Raw genomic sequence first — 21227 nt, forward strand, 5'->3', positions numbered from 1 at the left:
ATTTTTCATTTTTATTTAAATACATCTACAACTGTTTATATACAAATAATTTAACAACATACTTAATAATAAAATAAGAGATAAAGAGAAAAAACAATCTATTCAATTATCTTTGTTATTGATTTCAACGTAAAATTACAAATATTTTTTTTTTAAAAAAATAGCAATATAACTTACGCATAATAATTATTCGGATAATATCAATCAACCGCGAGTGAAGCGCGGATTTGAACTAATTCAATTATAATTTAAAGATTTTTAATTAGGAGAGAAACAAGAAAATTAAAAACTGTATACAGTTTAATTTAAAAGATATTAATTGGGAGAGGGATAAAGAAAGTGAAAAAATTTAAAATTTTTAAAATTTAAAAATTTATTTAATATTTGATAATAATTTAAAATTTTTAGTTAGAAAGGATATAAGGAAAATGAAAATATATATAATTTTAATTTAAAAATATATATAATCTTTGATTGTAGAGCAATTAATTTCAAAATTTATAGTGAAAAGAGAAAATAAAACATTGAGAAACGTCAATTTAGCATTCTCCTTTTTCAATATTTTATTTTCTCTTTTCATTATAAATTCTGAAATTAATTGCTTAATTTTTTTAAAAAAAATTTGATTGGATGATTTATTTACCTATTATCAATAATTACTTGATTAATATATATTTTCAGATAATTATTAAAAATAATTATTAAATTATTAAAAATATTTTTTACGCTGTTGATATCTCTTTTTCCTTTATCAAGTTTAAAATCTATAATCATAGATATATACACGATACAAGTAATTATAATTTTTCTTCTTTTGCTTTCTTAAATTATTTTACTTGGTAAACAATGAATTTTCTATTGATTCTTATTGCCAGTTTAGATTTTTAAAGGAACTTTTATGTGTATACTAATCTTTTTTATAACGTGCTTTGTACATTGACTGTGCTCGACTTGTACTCTTTTAATTTTTTTATCTATATAATATGAAAGTATAAATTTTTGTTTAGGTTAAAATAAATATAATTACTTTTCTTTCAAAAAAAAAATATTATTACTTAATTTGTATAAGCTAGTTATAATGTTATTTCTTATGTATTTAATTCAATTTTTTTTATAATGAATTGGCTCAAAATAAAATTCAACCTAATCCCTAGACTTAATTCTTAGTCCTTGATTTATAAATGTAAATTTTTCAAATCTTAATAAGTGCCCAAAAAGAAAATCAAGTCATCATTCAATCTTCATAATTCAATTTCTAACCCCTTGCCCTTAACTCAAAATCAATATCTATATACAATTGTGAAAAATAATAATAATTTATTTTTTACTAGGTAAAGAAAATAAACGAGTAGATGATCTGAATTGATAATGATAATTACTTTGGCTATAGTGACAGTATTATTTATTCAGTGCATTAGAGAAAAAAATATATGAACATACACAAATTCTTGAAACCCCAAAAGTGATTCAAAATAGAAATATAGTTTTTTCAGTTTTATAAACCCTTTTTTTTTTTTCAAGTCAAACAGATTTAGAATATAATAGAAAAAATACTAAGAAATTTAAAAATGTTTAATCATTAAAAGGTCCTCTATTTATTGCAAGAGAGATATGAGTCTCTTATTAAATTAAAGTGATAGTAATTACAAATTAATTCACTAATAAAAAAGAAATAAAAAACTAAAAAATTGTCATCAAGAATAGAACTCTTTTCAGAATTAACTCAATAAATAAAGAAACAAATTATATTGAACAAAAATTATCAATTTAAATTTCAAAAATAACTCCTTCTTTAACTGGAAATTTCAAAAATAACCAATGCATAACATTATAAAAAAATAGTGAGTGAGTATAGATAACAAGTAAAAAACAAGCAACGACAATGTGTAATGAACACCATAAAATAACTAATAATAATAAAAAGCTAGAAATGCTCTTGAAACAGCAGGTTGGGGCTGCCGTTTCTGAATCGCAATATTCTATATATTTCATCATGTTTGTTAATTGCTTGAATTGAGAATTAGCTAGCCCTTTTCTAGAGTTAATTTGGGATATATATGGGGAAAAATGATAATTAAGTTAGGATAAGGACATTGAGAATCCAATGTTATCTGGTAATTAGAGTTTATTTAGGAATCTCCTATTATGTATGCATGTTTACATATTATTCTTGTATATTTTATTATTGTGTATTATCAGTAGTCCCCCTTAATTATTTGGTCATTTATTTTCAAAAGAGGATGCTATTATGCGTGTGTTGTCTCTGCTTTTTTTTTTTTTTTTTTTTTTTTTTTTACAAAATATGTTGCACCCAATAGATATATCATTATACAAATATTATATTTATCTTCCCTGGTATAGGGCTCTTTATCCAAGCTTCTTGCTTTAAAGGAAAACAACTCCATTTGTTGGAATGATGTGACTGTTCACTTTCCTAGGGAACTTCAAGAGGCGCTTCATTAAATGGGAGTGACTGTCCAGTATCCTCCTTCCCTATATATAGTTCCACTTTCCTTTCATTTTACTCACTTTCTCACTTCTAACTTCCGGAGCATCTCTCTAAAAGTGCTTCTCTCTCTAGTCTACTTTGCTTCAGTAAGTGTGAACCCCTCCCCCAAATATCATAGGCATGTGAATGCATATGATTAAGGACAGAAATGCACGTGAGTGTGTGAGTCGCCACCTTGTTTAATTATTTTAGGGTAAACTAGGAAGAAACCCTATGTGACTCCAATTTTAATTAACCTAGTTACTAGATTAATTATCCCAATGTTTAAGGCACAATCTACGAACCCGAGGTGGATCCTGAGACCATGTCATGCTGATAAACTAACCGATGAATGAGCGCTTTGCAAGGTGAATGATGGATTAATGAAATGTTTGAGTGATTTTGACTTGCCACCCAGGGTTAAATCCCGAACGTGCCTACGTACTTCCGTTTGAATGGAAGATCAAAGTCAACGTAGTTCGATAGGCCTTCTTTGAAGGGCTTTGAAGGTGTATGCTTAATGCATGAGTGTGTGTATGCTTTGTGCATGTTTGATTAGGCATTTTGCCAAAGGATCGATTGATTCAATTAGGTGTTCGTCGCCAAAAATGTTGGTTTTAAGGCATTTGTGCCAAAAACGGTTGTCGGGCGATTTGTCGCCAAAATCGGTGTTTGGGCTTATTATTGCCGAAAATGATTTTGTCGGGCGATTTGTCGCCAAAGTGATGTTTTAAGGCTTTTAGCCAAAATAGTTTATTTAGGCGATTTTATCGCTGAAAGTTGTTGATTTTAAGGCCTTGAGCCAAAATTGATTGATTTTAAGGCTTCGAGCCGAAATTGATTGATTTTAAGGCTTTTAGCCAAAAAGTGTTGATTTAAGCAATTCGTTTGCTAAAATGTGTAATTTAGGCGATTGTCGCCAAAATGGTTGATTTTAGGGCCTTTGGCCGAAATGTGTCGATTTAGGCAACCTGTTTGCCAAAAGTGTTGATTGGGCGATTGTCGCCAGAATTGATTGATTTTAAAGCCTTTGGCCAAAAGATTGATTAATTTAAGGCATTTTGCCAAAAAGTTCAATTTAAGCGATTCGTCGCTAGACAGTGGTTAATCTAATTTATAGGCAATTTGTTTACCAAAATTGATTAAACCGTAGGCAATTTGTTGCCAAAATGTGATTGATTAAACTGTAGGCAATTTGTTGCCAAAACGCGATTGATTAAGGCTTTTAGCCACAATTATAGATTAATTGGACTTTTAGCCAGATTTGTTCGAAATAAGGCGATTGAACCGTAGTTATTAATTAACTAGATTCTTTTAGCCAATATTGTCGGATTTAAGCTTTAACACCACGATTATTGATTAACCGGGCATTTAAACTTAATCGTGTTTAATTAAAACAGTTTATTTGTCTAAATGATGACGTGAATGCATTTATGCAGTTGTAGAATTATTAAGAGTAGAAGAGAAATATGCATGAAGTGCTAAAATTAAATGAGCAGAGTTTCGTTTGTGTACCTGATTTTATCGACGGCCGCTTCTTAGCTCCAGATTAAGCTCCTCGTTTAGGAAATATTAATTAATTTTAATTTGTTGAATTTTAGTGGGCAAATATCACAATAAAAATGCAATAAAAATTAAATTAAATGCAAAAAGCGGTAAAGAAATCGCAAGGAGCGTGGGAGGGAGGAAGATCGTCCGTCAACACAGACAGGGGTGTCAGAAATGAAGGGGGAGAGGCCACTTTATAGGCCAAAACGGGTCGCCGGCGGCAGGTGCAGCCGGTGCCGGTGGCAGGTGCCACGGTGGCCGGAGCCACCGTGCTCGGCCACGGTTACTTGGGCTTTTTCACTCCGGAGGAGTTTTCGGGAGTTCCGGGTCTCCGAAAAATATTCCGGGACCTGTTTCGTGATCGTTGCGACATTCCGGACGTTTTAAGTACCATATTGGCATACTTCAAGTAAATGTCCAAAATGGCCTTCGGTCCGGTCGGACAGTTTGCACAGTTGCTGTAGCAAAGTCAAAGTTTGAGTATTCCCCTGAGCCTTTAGATAGTGAGTCCATTATGTTAAATGTCCAAAATGGCCTTCGGTCCGGTCGGACAAATGGCACGGTACTGTAGCAGGCGTGCTTTTCTCCATTTAAAGAGTTTCACATATCATGTTATTCCCCTGAGCCTCAAAATTTGAGTATTCACAGTAAGTTTATATTTTTTTTTATTTTTTTTCATCCATTTCTATAGGGGTAATGGGTTCCTCTAGTGATGAGGATGTCCGGGTTCTGGTAGATCAATTCGAAGACGATAACATTGAGGTTGTTGAGTCTAGGGTGGGCAAAATGAGAGGTAGAAAAGAGAATATCAGGATTGTCAATGTGCCTTGCAACATTGATGAGGGCGAGCTTCTTGATATGGTCTATGTATGAAATTGCATCAGAATATAAGTTAGTTCGCCCCTCTGAGTATGTAAGGGTAAACGAACCTTTAGATAGTGAGTCCATTATGTTATATGAAGAAGATTTTCGATCTGGGGTTCGGTTACCCTTATCCGAGCCTTTGAAGTCATTTTTAATGATTATGACATTACCATCAGCTAGCTCCATCCCAACAGCTTCAGGTTCTTATGTGGCATAGTGGAGTTGGCTTACCGTGATGGGACAACTCTTACAGCTCAAGGGGTGTGGGAACTTTACCACTTATATGACTGGGTAAATGAGGACCACTATTTCATCCAAGCAAAGAACAACTGCAACATTTTCTCCAATCAATTAAAGATCTCCTCTCTAAAGAACTGGAAACAAAAGTACTTTATTGTTCAGCACCCAAGAGGGTTCGGGATATCGAACTAGTGGTCAAATGACCCTACGCGTCGTATCCTTGCTTCGCTTACCCCTAAAGATTAGTGATGTGTAGAGCTAATTAAAGCTAGGCGATTGAGATCGGTGAACTTGAAGCAAGTAATTGTCGAGGGTTACCCAGTTTACTCTCTTAGCAAACTCAGGAGATCGAACCCTTACCCTCCGGGTAAGCTTTGTTCTTAGTGCATAAGTATTGTTCCCTTGTACTGACACCTTTTAATTTTCTCTTTTTCTTTATTTTTGTGTAGAGATGGATCCTAAAAAGGTAAGGTCCTCCAAGATGTCAAAGATTGCCAAGGCTATGAGAAAATAAGCAAATGGGGAGGGCTCGACAAAAGGGGCACCCTTGGTTATTTTGGATCCTCCAGCAACTGATACTGGTATCACTCTTGAGTTTGCCCATGATGAGCATGCTTCTTTAAGCTCGTCTACCAAGCCCACCAAATGAAGGCCACGAAAGGTGGCGATTCCAATTGCCCTCCTCTTCCTAGCATTGGCAAGATTCTAGACGTCTGATCCTAATTTTTAAGGAAGTATGATCCAAGTTGTAGTCTTCAAAATGATCTTCCTAGTCGTGAGATGTCTAGGTACTACATCTTCCCTGCGGACCAAAATCAATATGAATGTTTAGACGACTTGGGAATGAGGGATCTCGCAGACCAGGCCTCTTCCAGGTATCCTTATCACTTAAGTATTTTACTTCTGTTTCCTCTGTGAACTAATATGTGATAGCTTCTCTTTTAGGCCATAAATGCTAATAACATCAATTATGCTTGCATAAAGAAATCAAAGGGTGGGTATACCAAGTTGAAGGTGAAGAAAATGGACTTGGAGGAAGCTTTGAAGAGCTTGGATTCGGCTATGAAAGAGTAAGAAAGTCAACACAATGTGGAGATTGAAGCTTTGAATGTGGAGCATTCGAAGCTTTATGAGGAGAATAAGGTTCAAGCTGAAAAGATCAAGGCCTTGGAGGCTAAGAGCCAAGAGCTGGAAGACAAGCAAAAAGGGTTTCGAGACTAAGAGGGCTCAATGGAGGAGGATTTGGCCAAAGCCTGTCTTAGCCTTAGGGTTGATATTTTAATTGAACTAAGGGCTCGGAACCCAAAAGGGGACTGGAGCTGGGTTAATTAGGTGTATCCTGATGGTTAAGAGGAGAAAGAAGATGGTCAAGTGGATCATCAAATGATTACCGAGGCTCCTTCAGATGTTAGTGTGATCCCTTCTACAGAGCAAGTCTCATATGTCGAGCCACCCTTGGGTGAGGAGACTAGTTTAGACCTTTAGGGGAACCTTTTTTGTAATAGTGTAGGAAAAAATTTTGTAACACTTTTCTGGTTAATGTAATGAAAAAGCTTATATTTATTCTTTTTATTTTTTCCTGTTGTTGCTCATGGCTTTAAGTGTTTGCATAACATTAAGTACTTCGGATAAAACATCTTAATTTGAACTGAATCGATGTTAAAAAGAACGAAGGTATTGTTTAGATTCATAATTGTGAGCTGAGGTGCCAAATATTATGCCAAAGTCTAAGTAGTTGAGTTGTTTTGACTTTGAATAAATAGATTAAGGGGACTGCTTAAGTTCAAACTGATGGACTGCTTAAGTTTGAGCTGGCAGACTGCTTAAGTCTGAACGGATGGACTGCTTAAGTCCGAGCTGGTGCACTGCTTAAGTCGGAACTGATGGATGTGACAAGAGAGCAAAGAATGTCAAAAATTTCTAAGTGAAAAATTTTCAGGAAAAACTTAACATATCATGCTCTCTTAAATTTTCTAAGGCATGATATGTTAAGTGAAAAAAACCTGAGATTATTTTCATTATTTCACCTTAGAACTACTTTACACTTTATTTTGTGGAAATACAATGAGCCTTCTTCAGATTGTCTGAATTTCATATCTCAAGTAGTTCAGCTCCATGAATTTTTTTGAGTTTGTATGTGCTCGGTCCTAGCCATTTTGTGATCTCGTATGGGCCTTCCCAATTCTGCCAAAGCTTGCCTACACATGTTGAGCCTTTAGTTATTTCAGCTTTTCTCCACGCCTCATCTCCTTCTTTGAATTGCCTACTTTGGACTTGTCGATTGAAATACCTTCACATTCTCTGGATGTATGCCTTAGCTCGGACTGTTGTCTCATCTCTAAGTTCTTCCACTAAATTTAGGTTGATTTTCAAGCTTTCATTGCTGTCGAGCTCTTTGTGGTCGTTCATTCTTTTGCTTGGTATGCCTATCTCCATTAGAACTACAACTTCAGTCCCATACACAAGCGAGAATGGGGTTTGGCTTGTTGCTTGTCTAGGTGTTGTTCTGCATGCCTATAGTATGCTATTTAGCTCCTCTGCCTAATTAGCTTTCTCTCCATCTAATCTCTTTTCTAACCCCTACAGTATAGTCCTATTTGTGACTTCGATAAGACCATTAGTTTGGAGACGAGCTATCGTTGTGAAGTGAAGTCTGATGTGCTAGTCTTCACAAAAAGCTCTGAAGGCCCTTGAATCAAATTGTTTGCCATTATCAGTAACAATCTTATGGGGTACCTGAATATCACGTTGTTTTTGTAAAAGCTAATGATCTGAGCTGAAGTTATGGTGTTGAGGGCTTCAGCTTCAACCCATTTGGAGAAGTGATCAATGGCTATCACTATAAATTTTCTTTACCCTGTCATCACAAGAAAAGGTCCTAGGATGTCTATCCCCCATTAAGGAAAAGTCCAAGCTGAACCTAATAGTTGTAATTCAAAGGAGGGTTTTCTGGGTACATGTTCATACTTTTGGCAAGTAAGGCAGTGGCGGACATATTGGCAAACATCCTTTTTTATTATCGGCCAGTAATACCCTAAAAGAAATATCTTCTTTATCATCGCGTCCGAGCCTTCATGTGCTGCACCAACACCTTCATGTAGTTGCCTTCTTCTTTAATAAGGCACTTCACCCAAGGGTGTGTTTTTAACCTCCTGTACAACTCTCCATTTTTGAGTGCATAATTTACAGCTTCCCTGTAGAGTTTGATTGCTTCTTTCAATTGTCAGGTCGGACATCATTCTGTATGAAATCAATGATTGGACTCATCCATTTATTACTAAGCTGAGACATGAGAACTCTGCCCTGTTCATAGCTCGGCTGATCAATAAGCGCGATTTGCCAAGTGCTACCTTCTTCTTCTAGCTTGTGTAAGAGCGATAAATCTAGAGAGTGGTATTTAGTTAAGTTTGCCTCTTTGGTGGTGAATGTACTTGTTACCTGGTTCACCACTAGCTGTGAATCTAGGAAAATGTGGAGTATAGGAGCTCATACTTCAAGAGCTAGTTTTAGTCTTGTGATTAAACCCTCATATTCGGCACCGTTATTGGTCGCGGTAAAGTCCAGATGGACAACATATTGTATCCTCACCTTCCCAAATCCTTGCAATATTATACCTACGGCAGATCCTGAACTTCCTAGTGCCCCATCAGTGTATAACTGCCAAGTATTGTTTCTCAGATTTGCTACTTTGATCTCCAGTTCGCTCTCTCTATGCTCTTTGGAGAATTCAGCTACAAAGTCTGCTAGCACTTATGCTTTCATTGCGGTATGAGGTATGTACCTGATGTCAAATTCCCCCAATCTGATTGACCATTTTACTTAACCTCCTAGAGGTTTCAACTTGGTAAAAAACCCTCTTTAAAGGGTGGTTAGTTCTGACAAATATAATGTGAGATTGGAAATAGTAACGTAACATGTTAGCTTATGTGAGGATAGTAAATTCTAGTTTTTCAATGCTGGGGTATCTTAGCTTGGCACCTCGAAGGACTCTGCTAGTGTATTAGATGTGGTACTGCTCCCCATCTTCTTTCCTGACTGGACGGATGCTATTGTACTTTCAATAGCGGCTAGGTATAAATATAAAAGGTTCATCCTTCTTGGGTCTGCTCAAGAGAGGAGCTGAAGATAGGAACTCCTTTATCCTGTCAAAAGCAAGACGACAATTGTCGTCCCATTGAAAACTCTTCAATTGTTTTATAGCTCAGTCAAAGGGTATGCATCTTTTGGCCAAGCATGAGGTATAAATATAAATATTGTGATTCGCCCATTCAGTTGTGTACTTCATGAATGCTAGTAGGTGCTTGCATCTCTAAGATCTCCTTAATCTTCTTTGGGTTTTGCCTCGATTCTCCACTGTGATATCATGAAACCTAAAAACTTTCCTGCTTTTACCCCAAACATGCACTTGTCTGGGTTCAGCTTCATGTTAAATTTATTTAGGATTTCAAACGCTTCTTTCAAATCATTGGAATGATTTGAGGCTTGAGTACTTTTGATAATCATGTCATCTACATACACTTCTACTGTCTTCCCTATATGTTGCTGGAACATGCTATTGACTAATCTCTAGTATGTAATGCCTGCATTTTTCAAATTGAAGGGTATTACCTGGTAGCAATAAATTCCTCTGTTTGTAATGAAACTCGTCTTTTCTTAGCCTAGTTCGTCCATCCTTATTTGATGGTATTTAGCAGCCGCGCCTATGAAGCTGTACATTTCATAATCGGCTATTGAATATACTAGTTAGTTAATGTTAGGCAAAGGGCAGGAGTCCTTAAGGCATGCTTTTTTCAGATCGGTGAAATCCACACACAATCTCCATTTTCCGTTCGATTTTGGTTCCAAACCACGTTCGCCAACCATTCCGGGTAATGAACTTCTCTTAGAAATCCTGCCTGTAACAATGCCTCCTGAAAATTTGGCATCGCAAAGAGTAGGAGTTGTAGTCATGGCTTTCTTAAGTTCTTGAAAAGCATTGTCTACTTTTTTTTTAACAAATTAGTGAGTGGTCTAGTGATGAGGCCATAGTTGCCCACAAATTTTCTATAATAACCTGTGAGTCCTAAAAAACCATGCAACTCATAAAACACTAGTAATATTAGGCCAATCGAGCATAGATTGAATTTTTTTTTCTTGATCGACCATAGCCCCCTAGGAAGTTACAATGTGTCCCAAATATTCGAATTCTTGTAGACCAAAGACAGATATACTAATTTTGACAAAAAATTATTGTTGCCTTAATACTTCAAAAGTTGTTTTTAACATGTTCGATATGTATGCTCCAATTGGGGCTATATATCAAAATGTCATAAAAAAAATACCAAGATGAAGTTGTAGAGATAAGGGCAAAATATAGAATTCATAATGGCTTAAAAAGTTGACGGCACATTATGTAAGCCATACGACATAACTAAATATCATAATGACAATTATAGGTATGAAAAGCAATTTTGGAAATGTGTGTGGGATGGATTTGTACCTAATAATAGCCTACCTTCAAGTCAAGTTTAGTAAAATAGACAGCTTTATGGAGCTCATCAAACATGTCATCTACTGTAGGAATTAGAAATCTATCTTTGATAGTGACAAAATTAAGTGCCCTATAGTCAGTGCAAAAACGCCAAATGAACCATGTTTTTCTTAACTAATAAAACATGAGATGGAAATGGGTTAGTGCTAGATCGAATAAGCCTCAATTGTAACATGTTATGAACCTTTTTTTCAATTTCAACTAACTAAAAATAGGCATTCCTATAGGGTCTCACATTTACAGGCTCAGTGCCATCCTTCAAGTTGATATAATGGTCTACTTTTCATGGAGGAGGAAGTTGTGTAGGTTCTTACAACATATCTTGATATTGCTTTGGTAATTGTTGCATCTCAAGATGGATTTCTAATGGTATTTAATCTTATTTGGGTTGGGAACAAATGGCAAACGTAGAACCCCTTTGTTGTACATCTTTAAAGATAACTTTTATGGAAGCCGATTGAATGCCGTCAGAATCAATCCATTGTAATCCTTGGGTCTGATTGTTCCACTAAAATTCCATTATGAGTTGTTTCAAGTTTCACACCACCACCAAATTGGGCTAACCAATGAATTCCTAAAACCACATCCAACCCATTTAGAGGTAAAGCATATGGTGTGAGTGCAAATGGAATACCTTGGATCAAAATGTTAACATTGTCGAATGTTCCTCTACATGTCAATGGTTTGCCATTTGCCACTTTAACATCAAAGGGCTTTACTGGAGTTGCAGGAAGGTGAAGTATGTTTGTCATTCTATCACTGATAAAATTATGAGTTGAACCACTGTCAATTAAAATGACCACCTTATGATGACCAATCCTAGCCCATACCTGTATAGTTTTATGAGTTGTCCATCCTAAGAGCGTATGGAGTGAAATCTCAAGTTGAAGTACTCGGAAGTCATCTTGTTCATTTGCATCATATTCTTCAATTCCTCCATCCAGTATAAGCAGTTGAGGTCCTTTGCAACGATGCCCAAATGTGAACTTTTGTCATAATTAAAGCATAGGCCTTGAGCACTTCGCTTCTGCATTTCATCCCGAGTAAGCCGCTTCATAGGTGGTGAGATTTTTGTTTTATTGGAGGTGAAGATTCAGTAACAGACTTGTTGACAGATCGGAAAGATTGATGTTGGCGAGTAAGTTGTTCATCTCACATTTGAGCAAGGCTAATGGCTTCCTTTAGAGATATTGAGTTAAACATTTTGATGCCATCCACTACTTCTGGTTTTAAACCTCCCATAAAGGTACCTACTAAGGCCCTCTGTGTCCATCCTCATACCCTATTGCTTAATTTTTCGAACTCCTTCTGATATTCTCATAATGTGTTGGCTCAATGATCAATTTGTTATCTCGAGATTTTGATGATTAAAGCAAAACAAATAAATTTAATTATTTTATTTGTGCTAATATATTTTATGCAGATTTAAATATGAAAATAATAAAAAAAGCAAAATCCTACAAATCCAAGGAAAATCGAAGATCATGAAGACCATTAAAGATTTTAGTGGTTAGCTCTTTAGGATTTGTTGTAGGATAAAGAGAATATTCATTTATAAGCACAAAAATAATTTTTCTCTCTTTATCAAAAATATTTTCGAAAATGTTTCCTTAAAAAGTCAAAGCTTTCGTTCTTTATTTCCCTTACCTAAAATGAGAGAGATTATATCTCAATCATTTTGGTAAGAAATTTCTTAGAAAAAGATTTTCTAGGTTCTGGAAAATATCTCTATAAAAATCTGATTCTTTTTCACTTACCTAAATGAAAGAGACTTTGTATTAATCGTTTTTGGTAATAGAGTAATTCGAAAAAGATCTTTTATGTTTTTATTTTCGGAAACTAATTTTTTTTAAGGAAATCCAAAATCTTGGTTTTATTTACTTACCTAAATGAAAGAGATTTTATCTCAATCATTTTTTATAATAAAATATTTTGAAAAAGATTTTCTTATTCTTATTTTTGAAAATTATTTTTAAAAGAAATATAAAATTTCTTTTATTCATTTACCTTAAAAGAAAAGATTTTGACTCAAAGAATTTTTGGTAACAACATCACCGTATCTTCTAAAATTGGAAAGTCAATATTCTGTTTTGAAAAGAAGAGATTTTACTTTCTAAAACGGGATTCTCATCCCTCTCTATATAAGGCGTCTTTCTCTTTAAAAGACGCAAGAGTTTTTGTTTTAAGAGAATACGTATATTGATCAAATCTTTATCTCTCAAAACTTACTCTCAACCCCTTATTTCTTTTCATCTTATTACTTCATGTTTTATCTTTAAAAGAGAAAAGAAATTTTATAACAAATTCTTTTGAAAAACAGTTCTGATCTCTAAAACGATTTTTTAATCTTAAATACTGTTTTTCATGTGCTTATATTTGCATTTCTGTCTGTCTATTTAGATTCTGTAATCTTTTGTAGACAGGTTTTTATTTGAAGATAGGTGTGTAATAGCTTAGGTGAAAAGCTATTGTGAAATAGATTATCAAGCGATCTTCTCTGTGAGAGAGATTCTATTTTTTTATTTGAGTTTCTGTTCTCTGCCAAAAACAGAAAGGGTTGAGGTTAACTAGAACCTTAGAAAATCTAGTGGGGCAAAGGGTAGATCTAGGAGTTCATCTATTGCCTTGTACTGTTGGTTTGTCTCTTACCCTTGAAAAGAGATAACATAGTTGAGGATCTCAAGATGAGTCTTGGGGAGTGGATGTAGGCGAGTTAGTGCCGAACCACTATAAATAACTGTGTTAATCTTTTTATTTTCTGAAGTTCTGCTTGATACTATTTTACTCACACTTCTGTTTATTTTTTAGAAATGCTAAAGTTGTCAATGGTTTTGATGTTCTAAACTGGAATAAGTTTTATCTATTACTGAACATTAGAACTCTGGACTTCTGCATAGTGAATATACCAAGTTTTAAACTGTTCTTCTATTTTCAATATATCTCACTATTTGGGTTTTAATCAGTTTTCTAATCTGGCTTAGAGCTTTGTGAAGCAGTTCAGAATTCAATAACTGTCTCTCACAGAGTCGTTAAAATATATCTAAACTTTATGAGCAAGTTCTGAAAGTAATAGCTTTCCTTCATTGAGTAGTTTTTGAAATTGAATAAGATATTGTGACGCAGTTCTAATCTATAACTGTTCTTTATAAAGTCTTTCTATTTTCTGCATAGAGCTTTGTGGGGAAGTTCTAACCTTAATAACTTACTCTTACAAATGCATACTTTTTCCGCTGCAACAGAATTTTGAGTTTATTTTTAAAAGTTAAATTTTTATTTTAAGAAAATCCAATTCACCCCCCCTCTTGGGTTATCCATATATATACGGGACCCACATAATGAGCCTACTTGTTTAATCTTAGACAAGGCTTCATCAAAGTCTTCATCGTCAATAGGAACAAATTGGGCCCATAGTTCAGCATAGAAAATCTCCCATGTTACCATCTTGTGTTCTTTCATATAAGACCTCTTCATTCATTGCCACCCTTGATTAACTTCCCTTTCTAAATAAAAAGAAGCTAAGGGCACCCTTTGCGATAATGAGTAGCTCTGATACCACTAATAGGTTCCACTCAAAGTTACAAGAAATCAGAAAATATTCTACTTATGGTGAGAATAAACCAACAAGATTTTTTGATTTAAAATTGCTTGCCTTTTATTGATGACTGAAATGTTTAAATACAACTAGAAAATAACTTCTTTCCTATAAAAAAGCAAATAACTGACAAGTAGGATGATACTCCTACAACAATGCAAATAAAGGAAACGTGATCATATTGGTCCTATTTTTAAGCAGGCATTTTGGAGTGGCCTTTGTCAATTGAAATACTTTGGATTCTTCATAAAGTCGCTGCGACCGTCGTGGCCTATCATATATTCAAGAAATTGTAGCCTTCATTAACTTTTTTTTAGCATCATTTTTTTTATTCATAAAATCAAATGATGAAAATGATAAAAAGTGTAGAATATTGTTATTCATAAACAACAACATCGACTCATTGTTTCAAGAGCATTTATTATTAAATGTATGTCAATTCTGCTGAAGAAATTGTAGCTACTATCTATTGTTTCTTGCAAAATTTCATCCAAAAAAAGCAATATTACTTTAGTAAATAGTTCTAAAACTACATTATATTTGCCAATAGGTTTGATTTTCATAGTTTTGAGAACTGGATCGAACCGGCAGTTTAACCGGAAATCAGATTGTGATCCAGTCCGAGTTGGCTATTCAAATCGGGAATTAAAAAATAGTAGAAAAACTAATAGAAGCCGGTAAAAAGCGGATCAAAACCAATGAATCGAATTGCCATTTACTACGGTTCGATTCAAAATCAATAAAAAGAAATTTTCAATTTTAAGATTTGAGTTTTTGGAACATTAGATCGCCGTTGCCACTTGAAATCGACGGTAGACTTTAGATAGAAAAGACAGAAAGGAAAGGTGTAGAAAGAGAGAGAGAGAGAGAGAGAGAGAGAGAGAGAGAGAGAGGCAGTGATGGTCAAAGGAGTGAGAAGAGCCATGTGACGTTTAGCAAAACTAATAAATAAATTCAACACCAATTCTAGGCACCTTATTGATGATAGAGTCTGCCACTTGGGTCCATTGCTGGCTCAACTAAATAAACTTACTTGATCTAAAGGAAAAGACTTCGAATAAACCAAAGAAAATCTTGAGAAATTTGCCACAATAAAGCCATTGGATTCCTTATGCAGCCGATCCAACCACAGTACAATGGTCTGCAATAACAATTATTCGAGTAAGGAAAATTTGGTACATTCTAGAAAGGTGTTAAGCACTGAAGACTATATAGTCATCGACGACGGTCTCTGCTTAGTTACTATGCTTACTTCAAGTAAAATCTTGATTTTTGTGTCCTCTTAAACGCACCATGTAAAACCTTTACAGTTTGTTTGGATGGAAGTTATTTGGTGATTTTCGACAGTAAAATAAGGTAAATGAAGATTATTTAGTCGTTTGGGAGGAGGGTTTGAGAGAGAAGATGGTTTTTTGAAAGTTATTTGAGGGTTGGAAATTTATCTAAACACCTCAAATATGGTGTAAACATGGTTAAAAAATCTACTTTCAAAATTATTCATAACTATATTTATAAATCTTTCATGAAAATGGTATTTTTATAATCTTTATATTTAACAATACATTACTTTACCTTCAAACCAAACAACACAGTGTTATTAAACATTCGTCACCATACCTTCTCCGTAAACACAAAAAAGATATTTACGATATTTTCTTTTATCATACTTTACTATACCTTATTTTAATGATCTTTCCTATTTTCATCCAAACAAAGCGTTGATATAATGTTTGATTTTGAACTAAATACTTAATTGATAAAATAAATGAATAAGAAATAAAAATAAAAATTACAAAATTCAGAATACCAATTGCCTTATTTTAATGATCCTCCCTGCTTTCATCCAAACAAAGCGTTTTTTTTTTTTGACGAAAATAATGTAGGATATTATTAACCTTCAAGCCTTAAAATATCAAAAATACAAACAGGTGGTCGGTCAGACCAAACCACCTTGCCTGTCGAGATGGTAACAGCTCTAGCAAGCATATGAGCAGCACCATTCGCAGACCTACGAACAAAGACTAATCTCACTTTCCTCAACTCATCGAGAAGAGATCTACAGTCTAAAATAACTAATCCAAAAGCAGAGCCATCACTATAGTTGGGATCAGTAATAGCCTGTACACAAGTTTGAGCATCTGACTCCACAACCACAGAAGACCACCCCACTTCCTTAACCCAACTCAAAACCTCTCTAATAGCCATTGCCTCAACAGTACATGGTTCAAAATTACTAAGGATGGACATTTGCAAAGCTCGGACAAAGGCCCCATTCGAATCTCTAATAACTGCACCTATACCAGCATAATCTCCATTAAACAAAGCACCATCAACATTCAATTTAAGAATTCCTTGACTTGGTTTAGACCAAGAAACACGCGCTACCATCCTACCCATATCACCATCAACACCATTAGCTTGGGTCCAACAACTTAATAAATTATTTGCTCTCCTAACAACCTGAAATGATGACAACCTCTTATCCTTTCATAATAAATCATTTCTTGCCTCCCATATAGCCCACAAAATCATTATCTGCACTTTAAACTCAAACTCACCAAGGACAGTAGCCATGCTCTTAAACCAATCCCAAAAGGACAAACAATGACCAAATCGAAATCCAATTGAGGAAGACTGCCAACATTCTCTGGCAAAATCACACTGCACAAACACATGAAACACATCTTCCTCACAATACTGACAAAATGCACAAAGACCATCAACATGCAGATTTCGTCCCTGCAACACTTTAATACAAGGAACAACATTATTCAATAGCCTCCAAATAAAATAAATACACTTAGGAGGAATATGCAAACCCCAAATTCTCCTCCAAAGACCCACCTGCAACAACTGCTGTTCTGTTGGCTCAATAAAAGTAAGATGACGATAAGCACTTTTAACTGAATAGACACCTTTTTTATCAAACCTACAAAACCACACATCATCACCACCACGCCTACTCAAAGGAATAGAAATAATTTTAGCAGCATCTTGAGGCACAAAATTATTAGAAATAACCTCCATATTACAGCGGTGATTCTCAATGAGATCTGAAACCCACAGTAAACCAGTAGCAATTGGCCTAGGCGTCACAATTTTCATTAAAGATACTGATGGCAACCAAGCATCCTGCCAAATGGAAATAGTAGAACCGGAACCTACCCGCAAACAAGCACCCGCACAAATAACTCGCCGGCTTTCCCAAAGACTGCGCCATAAAAAACTAGGTCTATTACCCAAACTCGACTCAAGAAAATTAGTGAGAGGAAAATACTTAGCTTTCAACAAAGAAGCCACGACAGAAGTCGGATTCATGAAAATCCGCCAAGCTTGCTTTCCTACCATGGCTAAATTAAACTCATATAACCTTCTAAACCCAAGACCACCCAAAAACTTCGGTCTACACATCCTTTCCCAACTAATCCAATTAATTCCCCTTCGTTGCTGCATATCACGTCCCCACCAGAAACTACACATTATGCTCTGAATTTCCTTGCAAAGAGATTTAGGAAGCAGAAACAAATTCATAACATAATTAGGTAAGGCTAGTAGTACAGTCTTCATCAGTATTTCCTTCCCCGCTCGTGACAAACAATTCCGCTTCAGGGAATTTAACTTCTTCCAAACTCGATCCTTGATAAAGCCGAAAACCTCTCTCTTAATGAGACCAATACGAGTTGGTAAGCCCATATAGTAACCCAAATCTAGTTTTTCTTCCACACCCATAACACCACAAACTTGTAATCGAACCAATTCCGAAACATTCTTGGAGAAACATAAAGAAGATTTGGAGAGATTAATAAGCTGACCTTATGCTTGAGCATACCCATTAATAATTCCTCTCACCATAGCTGCTTCAGAAGTATCAGCCTTAAAAACAAGCAAATTGTCGTCCGCAAAAAACAAATGGTCAATAAAAGGAGCCCCACGAACTATAGAACAACCATGCCACAGTCCTGCATTAACAGCAGATTGAATCATGCGGGAGAGACCCTCCGCACAAAGAATAAACAAATAAGGTGAAAGTGGATCCCCCTGACACACACCACGAGACGGAACAATAGGACCCAAATGGTTACCCTTATGCAAAATCCAATAAGAAACCGTCGAAACACACCCCATTACCAAACTAATCCACTGATGGTTAAACCCCATCTTATCCAAAATGACAGTAATATAACTCCACTCTAACCTATCATAGGCTTTTGAAATATCCATCTTCAATGCCGCATACCCATCCTTACCACTCCTCTTATTAAGAAAAAAATGCATCAACTCAAAAGCAATAATGCTATTATCCTGTATAGAATGGTTAGGAATAAAAGCACATTGCGATGGAGAAATAATATTAGACAAAATCCGCCGAAGCCTATTAGCAATAACTTTGCTCATAATCTTATACACAACATTGCATAAAGCTATTGGCCGTAAGTCACCCATACTTTCAGGAATATCCTTCTTTGGAATAAGCACAAGGATAGTATTATTTAATTCACTAGGAAAAACACCACGACTCAAATACTGGATGCAAACCTGTGAAATTGAAGGACCAACAATATCCCAATAATTTTGATAAAACGCTGGATTAAAGCCATCCATTCCAGGAGCTTTATCAGGCTTCGTACTAAATACCGCCACTTTAATCTCATCCGTAGTATACGGAGCCATAAGATCAGCATTCATATCCGGCGTCACACATACAGGAACATGATCCACAATTGGACCAACATCACCTACATTAGCAGTAAATATATCAGAAAAATACCCCGTGATTAGCTTATCCAAACCCGAATCATCCTCCACCCAAACACCCTCAGCATTCTTTAATTTAGAAAATTGATTCTTTTTAAAACGTATAGATGCAGCCATATGGAAAAAACGGGTATTCTTGTCTCCCTCCTTAAGCCAAAACGTCTTAGACCTCTGCTTCCAACGAATTTCACGATCATTTAATAAATCATGAAAATTTTTTTTAGCCGCAATAAAACTCTGAATATCTGCAGGAACTCTAGAACCCCGAAGCACATTCATAATCCATCTACAATCTGCCAACAAATTCCTATCAAAATTACGTTGCTCCATACCCCACCGGTCCAATGCTGAACTACAAAAAGCCAATCTGTCTAACAAGTCCATATCTTGCGAAGCAACCCAACTATCATGAACCAATTGACGACAAGCTGGATTCCTAACCCATGAATTTTCAAACTTAAAACGTCTAGCCACTTGATGGGTCATATAAGTTCGAACCTCCAAAAAAAACGGTAGATGATCAGATGAAGAGGTATCAAGAACATGAGCACGTGCCAAAGGAAACAAACCAACCCAATTAGCCGAAGCAAGAACGCGATCAAGTTTCTCCTCAATAAGAACATTAGACTCTCGACCATGTTCCCAAGTAAATGGGTAACCACCTATAGGAAAATCAATAAGACCAACATCTAAGATAGAATCACGAAAGCCATTAATCAAACTCTGAGGCTGCCGACGCCCCCCTTTCTTTTCATGTTGGTGAAGAATATCATTAAAGTCACCCAAACAAACCCATGGCAGCTCACTACATTAAGCCAAATTCCTAAGCAAATTCCATGATTCAAAATGACGATTACGATCAGGTTGCCCATAAAAGCCAGTAAGCCTCCACTCACCCACCTGATCAACCACTACCTCAACATCAATGCATCGTAAAGGAATATTAAGCTGTCGTACTAATAAAACAGACTTCCATAAGAGCGCTAAACCTCCACTATGACCCACAGAATCAACCACAATACAATCATCATAACCCAACAAAGTTTTTATTTCATTAATTTTATTAAAAGAACAAAGAGTCTCAATAAGAAAAATAAAAGTAGGCCTTTTTTCTAAAACAAGAAATTGAAGACATTGAATATTTCGTGGGTTGCCCAGCCCACGGTAGTTCCATGAAAGGCAACTCATTTCTTCTGGCGGCCCTGCATTCCGGGGGCGGCCGATATCACATTAGTTGGACCAGTAGGCATACTCGTTGAAGAAGCAAAACCTTGAGTCACTCCTTGGAGCTGATCCTGACCCACACGTTGACGTTTAACATCACCAACCTCAAGCTCATCACCCATACCAAGAGTAGAATCCTGACCAAGTCCTTCTAGGGATGAACTATTTGCATTCACAACAAGTGGATTAGAAAATATTTGTCCCTGATGCACTCCACCAAAACTTGTCTTATTCAAAATAAAGACCCCATGCTGGCCCACCATATCCGCAGCCATCACACCACCAACACCCTCCTTTTTACCAGACCTAACATTAGAATTGTCATCGTTACCACCCAAAGGACGCAACCAGCTGTCACCAACAGGCCTTTGCACCCGACGATTTGATGCACGCAAGTTTTGAGAAAAACGACGAATAGCTTTACCAGGTTCAAACTCAAGCAATTTACGGCAAAAACGTTCAGTGTGGCCAAGAAAACCACAGATAAAGCAGAATACTGGAAGTCTTTCATAAGAAAAGTAAACCGTAAAAGACTCCCCCGTGGAACGCTTGATGCTAAACTCCTCCCTAAGCGGCCGACGAACATCCCACTTTACTCTCATACGCATATAAGAGTCCCAACTATTCTCAAAGTTCTTCGAATCAGCCTCCATAAACTGGCCAATCCTATCCCCCATATCTTTTAAAACTCGTTCTGACCTAAAACCAGAACGCAACCCCTTAACTTGAACCCAGAGAGGGACAAAGAATAATGGAACATCAAGGGAAGTAGGATAACTCCCAAGCCTTTCCAGAAGCAAAAGCTGATTATCAAAAGTGCATGGACACATCAATAGCACCCGATGGACGTCAACCTCATGGAAAAACTGGAAAACATAAACCCCTCCATTGATCTCACGAATCTGCATACCCTCCAAACAAAGCGTTGATATTTTGATTTTGAACTAAATACTTAATTGATAAAATAAATGAATAAAAAATAAAAA

General features: G+C 35.8%; 1 protein-coding gene and 1 pseudogene across 1 annotated transcript; both read right to left on the minus strand.

Annotated features, from left to right (window-relative positions):
• Positions 1-16152: 16152 nt before the first annotated feature.
• On the minus strand, positions 16153-20205 carry LOC149498376 (uncharacterized; annotated as a pseudogene).
• On the minus strand, positions 20202-21149 carry LOC149498377 (uncharacterized). Its single transcript, XM_089717304.1, has one exon. The coding sequence runs from the start codon at positions 21147-21149 to the stop codon at positions 20202-20204; it is 948 nt and encodes a 315-aa protein (XP_089573430.1).
• Positions 21150-21227: the final 78 nt, after the last annotated feature.

The sequence above is a fragment of the Jatropha curcas genome, chromosome 2, assembly GCF_041381405.1.
Source record: "Jatropha curcas cultivar XTBG-Jc1 chromosome 2, XTBG_Jcur_1.0, whole genome shotgun sequence".
In the NCBI taxonomy this organism is placed as follows: domain Eukaryota; kingdom Viridiplantae; phylum Streptophyta; class Magnoliopsida; order Malpighiales; family Euphorbiaceae; genus Jatropha; species Jatropha curcas.

What these genes read in the sequence shown, in the direction of transcription:
- LOC149498377 (XM_089717304.1), bottom strand. Translation starts at nt 21,149, where the DNA reads ATGCAGATTCGTGAGATCAATGGAGGGGTTTATGTTTTCCAGTTTTTC.